A 6,912-nucleotide genomic window follows, 5' to 3' on the forward strand; every position below is an offset into this window, starting at 1 on the left:
ATACAACATATTTGAAGCCAATATTGTACCGTTTTTTGTCCATTATATGTAATTCACAGCTGTAGTTTTTGCAGATTTAGATAATCAATGAAGAACATAAATAATACATTATTTTAGATGAGGTATTGAAAGTGGATGAAATTAGCTCCACCTGCAGCAGCTTGAACGACACAGAAATGGACACTTAATGCATCAATAACCATGAGGCAAAATATGCATTATGCAAACGGAGTACTTTAACTGTTGTAGTCGTTATATTCTGATGCTAATACTTTTATACTTCAATGCAGGACCTTTACAGCGCTGGGAACAAAGAGTATTTCTCCACCACCGTTAGCTAAAGAATCCGAACCACAAGAAGCTCAACACGAGTATTAATAAGGAGATTCTTCATGACCTATATTATATAAGTGCGAGTCAGGACTCGTAGTCGCTCGCCGAGCCCTTTGCTTGATGTCGTGCTCGGTGGCGTGAGGACGAGGCGCCCGGCTCCCTGCCGAGCGTTACACCGAGGATCAAGAGCCGGTGAGAAATGAAACGACGGCTCACCAGGCTCAGACGCCAGACTCGGCGTGCTGCTGCTGCTGTTGTTGTTGTTGTTTTCCCCGAAGCCCGCTTCTGTTAAGGTCCCACGACGAAGAAATTGCCTCACACGTTCTTAATTGCTGGCTTCCCCTTGTCGTGCACGTCACTCACACGAGCAATTAGGCTTCTGTCATCCGCGTCTCATAAAAAGGTAGTTTCTTTTTTAAATAATCGTAGCGGCGGAGATTTATGTCTGCATACGTTTTCACCACTTGCGGTAACCATGGTGAACGGGGACGATAGAAACACACGCCGTCTCTTTTGCACTGTTGGATTATAGTAGTTTAACTTTTACTATCACTATCTGCAGCATACCAGGGCTAATCTCACGGGGATTAACACTCTTGATATTCTCCCGCTAATAGCTCCGTGCACACGAACAAAAGACTTGTTTGCCGATATATTCATGAATTTATTATATTTTTTACATTCCCTCCACCACTTGCCCCAGAGCCCGAAGAAGAAGAAGAAGAAGAAGAAGAAGAAGAAGAAGAAGAAGAAGAAAAAAATGTTGTAAAGAGAATGATTGTAATTCAAGGCCACAGAAGCAAGGAACCGTATCCCCACGAGCAAAATACAAAAACAGAGTTGGTAACGGGATTGCAACACCAAAGTGAAATGCATGTCTGCCAAGTCTACACATTCAAAGATCACGAACATCAAACGGCTTTTTCCAGGCAGTCGACGGCGGTTCAGCGTTCGCAGAGAGAGGAAAAACAAACGGGACGGTTTCTAGCTGAGGGAAGATGGATATTTCTAAATGGGCACAGTATGTGTGTTTAAAAGGAGGGGGCGGTCCTTAATTGAGTGAACCATCTGCATGTTACATGTGATCCATTTACAGTACAGCATATCCCGTCACAGAGAGCATCACAGGGTCGAAATGGTCTCTGACTTTTCTTCTCGAAGCGATACTTCATAATCATAATCAGCCCATTCGGAGCTCTCTCACGACAAAGGCCCCCCCAAAAAAAGATCATCGGATATGAGATTGACCACGACGGGAAATGGAATATTGTTTGCATATCCTTCAGGGTTTTACAGTGAAAACAGCACAACAATAAAACACACAGGGTACGCCTCAGTTATGGCATCTTGCAGATTAATATGAGTAGCTGAGGGGGATACTTTGGAAATTGCTTTCACTAGAAATGTGTCAAGGCTGACAGTTTTCTATTTTTTTTTTTCTTCTTCACTTTGATTCCTATTAAGCACATTCCTCTGATCTAATTCAATAAATGCCAAAGGGAGGAAAAATAATCATATTCAGTCCTTATCCTTTGGGATATGTGTCTATGGAACCCATAAATACTTCTAACTTTCTTTCTTCTTCACATAATCTCCTCTGAGATTCACGTATTTTCAGACGTCTTATATTTCTGAGTTAATCGAGTGCATAAAGTACACTTAGTTTTGGAATATGCGCTAAACACACAATCAAAGGAGAAAGTGCTAAGCCACCGAGCCGTCGTGACATATTTGAGCAAGATGACAATATAATCTGTTTCATTCACTCGTCTATATTGGAGCAATAAAGCGCCGCTTTCTGCTCCTCTGACAGCTTTTTGGAGTTTTCAACACGGAGTTCAGATGGTGAGCTGACAGCCCGACTGCTCTTTGTGATGAAATGATCTCCCAAAGCTACAAATTACAAGTCTGTCAATAAGCGCGAGCCTTCCTCCTCCTAATGAGCTTCATAACAAATCTGTTTCCAACCAGAAAAAGAACTAATGAGGCATTTAAAACAGATAATGGATTTTGCGCAAACATTTCTCTGGCATCACAGATTAGGGATCAGCCAAACTCTCATTCCTCATCTCTCACTAAGACAAACAGTAAACAACCTCCACGGCGAGACCGAGCCGCTGCAATAACGCAATGTACGCCGGGTTCTCGTCTCAAGTCTCGCTCGGGACAAAAAGTGCTACAGGTGAGCGTGAAGGGAACATGAGCTCACCTATTTTAACGTAAAATATTCCTCCCTCGCGAACATCTGTTGTCTGTACAACACCCAAACAAACACAGCGGGTAAGAAAGAAAAACAAGACAGAAATGCTACTCGGTTTCTCCTCGACTCGTAACGTCTTCTTCTTTTTTTCAATTTAAGGTCAGTGCAACAACAAAAAAAGACAACAAAATAAACCTTTGCGGAACTCGATGGCAGCGACGGTCAAACTCGACCGTTCGATATCGGCCGACCGGCAGCAGCAGGTCAGCTGGTGTAACCCAGCCTCCCCATCACGCCCCCACACACGTCCTCTATTAGTCTGATGTCCTTTCGCGGCATATTTTGCCTCCACGTGTTAATGTTGGCCGGGGAGATGTCCCCCTCGTACATGAGGTTGTACAGGTTCGTGGAGGTGGTGAACAGAAGTTCGTTGAGGGCGGCGGGCGACACGGGCACCCCGAGGAACGCGTGGATGCTCTCCGCCGTCTCCTGCGGGAAGTCCACCACGTCCTCGAACCTCACTTGGAGGAAGGACTCCTCGGGGAGGCTCTCGCTGACTCGCAGCGCCGCCGCCGTGTGAGCCCGCCACAGGTGGGCCAGCATGAGGACGGGGTCGCTCTCGGAACGGGCCAGCAGCCTCCGGATCAGTTGGAACTCCGGCGCCGCGGTCGGGCACGCGGCGTCCCCCTTGAACATCAAGGAGAGGTGCTGCGGGATGTTTTTGAGGGCGTAGAGGCTGGGTTTGCTGTTGTAGACCATGAGATAAATCCACGCTCGAGGGTCTCTCACCAGGTAGATCGTCCTCAGGGAAGACCCCACGACCTCCTGGATGAACGGCAGCTTGAGCGCCCAGCTTCCGCTCCGCAGGTTGAGGACCACGCGGGCGTTGGGGTACTCGGCCACGTGCCGCCTCATCTCCCTCACGGACTCTGCATCCCGGTCCAGGCTCGCTCTCAGCTTGCCCTTCAGCTCAGACGCCGGCTCTCTCCTCCCGGACCTTTTCTTTCCGTCCCTAGAGGCGCCGGCTCTCTGGGGCTGTCTGACCCGACTGCCCTCTGCCAGCTGAATATTCTGCAAGTGCATCTTGGTGTTGCGAACCAGCGAATGCAGCCAGCCCTGAATGATCTTGAAGCGCCCCCGCGCGGCGTCCGACCGCGACCACTCGCAGGCGTCGACCAGCGAGTCGAACTCAAACTCGGTCTCGGGAACGTCCACGTGCTCCGTGGGGACTCTGATGTAAACGAAGTCCGAGCTGTTGTAGAAAAGGTGCTTGAGTATTTCCGACCCCGATCCGGGAAGGGTCGTCACGACGACGGTGGGTAGGGGGAGCCGCCGCTGCTCGTACAGCCTGATTTGTTCGTCGGCTTCGCTTTTGCCGCCCGCGACTTTCCATTTGACCCCGCAGAGGAGCTGATCGCAGCTGTTGGACACAAACAGCAGCTCGGCGATCCACAGGATGAGCACCGAGAGGAGGGCGTAGCGCATCAGCCGGCTGAAGCAGACGTAAAACTTTCTCTGCAGGGTCAGGAACACGATGGCCACGCAGAGGACCACGCCCGCGATCACGTTGACTGCGAAGCCAAACTCAAACAGCTGATTGTTGCCGCTGATTGGTTTGGGGATGAGCTGAGTCCCAAGGCCAAATCGAGTGATCTGATTCCTATCCTCAACTTTACAGTGACCTCCGAATCCTAAATAAGTCGACCTCGCGCCGATGTCTTTGTAGTTTGTCGCGATGGAGACGATCGTCTCCGTGTTATTTATGGTTAAAGAAATCCTCACTCCGTCTTCGCTGCTATCCACAAATCTACAGCTGGAGACTTTGACATATGGGCCGTGCAACACGTACGCTACCCTGCTCACTGGGCCCGTCACTGGAAAAGTGACATTGACGAACTGAGTCCACCTCTTTTTAAACTCCGCCGCCTGCTCTGCCTCTTGGATCTTGGTATCGGGGCTGTGACCCTGGCTGTCGAACCAGAACATTTTATAATGAGCGTCCCACACGTCCATCATGGCGCCGTTATATCGGTCCATGAATTTGAACGGGACGTATTTAAAGTCAATGTCTAGGTTGTGGAAGAAAGCACTGAGCGACTTCACGGGCGAGTCGCTCCACTTCTCGACGTGGTCGAGCACCAGCAGGGTCTGCGAGTTCAGCAGGACTAAAGCTCGGTACACGCTCTTCAGCCTCATGGCGGGGGAGTACGCCGACGCCGCTTCGCCGCTCACGAACATGGTGTCCCCGTGGGAGGACGCGGCGATCACCTCCCCTTTGGCGTCGCCCACCCCCTCGTCGGTCCAGCGCAGCCACTTGGCGCACTCCCCCAACTGCCCCTCCCACGGCGCGTTGCACTGGCTGGTGGGAGACGGACTGAACACCAACACGTTGTTGAGGTAGCTGTACTTCGGACCGTAGAGGGCTTCGGACACGAACACCTGTCCGTTGGGAGCGAACGTGAACGAGTTCTGATCCGGGTGCTCGTGACCCGGGTTGAAGCTGTTCCAGCCGTCCACCCAGGAGTACGGCTTGTCGTGGACGATGTCATAGACGGCGCGGCCCCCCAGCTTGCCCGACTTAAAGGACACAAAAGTATTACCCTGGCCGCTCGGGAGGCCGGCGCCGTACGTAACCACGCCCCAGTTTGAGAAAATATGCATCCTGGCTTTCCCAAAGTCGTGGGGCGGCTGCGGCGTGAGCAGGGAGTCGTACCAGATGTATTCCGTGTGAAGGGTAGCCCAGCGCTGGGCGGACGACTGCCCCATGGGACCGTCCTTGGGCCGGTGCTTTCTAATCTGCTGAGCCAGCCAGTTGCCCGTCCCGTTCCTCATGACGAAAGTGTCGAGGAAAACGAGCTGGCTCTCCGGCCCGTAAAACCAGTTGTAGTTGGAGTCGGCGATGCCCACTGTCCTCTGGAAGCCCGGCAGCAGAGTGGCGTAATAAAACCAGAAGTGTCCCCGGAGCCAGTTGCTCTGCAGGTTGTCGATGTTGAAATGGCGCTGAGCTAAGAAGACGTACTGGGTGATGGACTTGGCTGTGTAGCTCCCGTACGCTACCCCCTCATCCAGAGACCCATCGACAACGTGGTTCAGGAGGAACATCGTTTTCTCCATGTAGTTCGTTGCCACTTGTTTCCAGATCATCGACTCCCGGTCGTCGTGCGACCCCACCACGATTGCGCCGATCAGGACGGCTAATATGTTGGTGGTTTGATGGTTTTGGAGGTACTGTTTGCCCCACCCTCTGTGCTTTGAGAGGTCAAACAGCTCCTCCGTCTCAGAGCGAATTTTCTTGAAGTAAACGACCCGCCGGCGCTCGTCCAGGCGGGAGTAAATAAAGTCATAGGCTGTAGCAAACCCAGTGAGCGAGTGCGCCGTGGGGACCTCGTCGTTAGGAGCGCTGGTCACCTTCCAGTCGGGGTACTCAGCCATCCTATCCATAAACTTGATAAGAAACTGCAGGGCAGCAGAGTCCTCTGGGCGCAGCAGGCAGTAGAGAGCCAGAGGAGGCAGGTTGTTCCCATAAATCTCATTCCACTTGCTCGTAAACTCTGCATGTTTCGCAGGGGGCATGTAAGAGGGAACATTTGCCAACATGCTGAGCGCAGCGGCCCGGATGACTTTAAATATGTGACTGTGGGTGGTGGTGGACCTTTGCCTCAAGTGCAACACATCCACTTGGTTAAAATATAGGTTGGGGTGGGAATCGGAGGAGAGGAGTTTCCACTGCTCGGTCGCTCTGGCTTGTGTGAGCTTCACCTGCAGCAAGTCATCTGTGAAAATGTCTCTGTCCGAGGCGTTGAAGACCCCCGAGAAAGCAGCGCCCACTGCGAATAGTGGCAGTAAAAAAACAGAATACAAAACCCAGTTGACTGCCATGTTGCCGGGCATTTCTGAATACATTTTAGTGCATTTAAAAATAATTAATGTGTTTTTAAAAAAAAGTGTTGTTGAAATGTCCCATAACTGTAGTTGTTGATTCAGAATAAAAGTCCAGGTGAGATAGAGTTATTGAGTTGCAAGAGTCCAGCATTTAAAAAAAAAAGGGAAAAAAGTATACGTCCCATTCATGATAGTCAAGAAAAGAGAAGAAGAAAAAAACTTTACTGCAAAAGAAAAACCACACTATCCACGTCCACTTGTAACAATCTCACAACAGTTCGCAAAGGCAACGAAACGCATCACATACGTTGCACGTGAATGTCTGACGGTGGGAAGATGTCTCTGGTCCGGTTTGAATTTAAATCCAAGAAAAAACATCCTGCACGTTTCCCTCCGTCCTCACAGTGGTCACAACACGCGTGCTCGTGAAGACTGGCGATCTTCCCCCGATCGCGTGCGCCGGCAACTCATATCGCTCTCCTCTCTTCACCCATCGG

The 6,912-nt window shown here is 50.7% G+C and overlaps 1 protein-coding gene across 1 annotated transcript; it reads right to left on the reverse strand.

The window, feature by feature from the left end:
• Positions 1–972: 972 nt before the first annotated feature.
• LOC130206555 (dermatan-sulfate epimerase-like protein) lies at positions 973–6,559 on the reverse strand. The gene has a single exon (XM_056434584.1). The coding sequence runs from the start codon at positions 6,434–6,436 to the stop codon at positions 2,798–2,800; it is 3,639 nt and encodes a 1,212-aa protein (XP_056290559.1). The 5' UTR covers positions 6,437–6,559; the 3' UTR covers positions 973–2,797.
• Positions 6,560–6,912: the final 353 nt, after the last annotated feature.

This window comes from Pseudoliparis swirei, chromosome 16 (genome assembly GCF_029220125.1).
Source record: "Pseudoliparis swirei isolate HS2019 ecotype Mariana Trench chromosome 16, NWPU_hadal_v1, whole genome shotgun sequence".
In the NCBI taxonomy this organism is placed as follows: domain Eukaryota; kingdom Metazoa; phylum Chordata; class Actinopteri; order Perciformes; family Liparidae; genus Pseudoliparis; species Pseudoliparis swirei.

Bases quoted from the DNA above. Each gene is read 5' to 3' on its own strand.
- LOC130206555 (XM_056434584.1), bottom strand. From the start codon at position 6,436: ATGTATTCAGAAATGCCCGGCAACATGGCAGTCAACTGGGTTTTGTAT.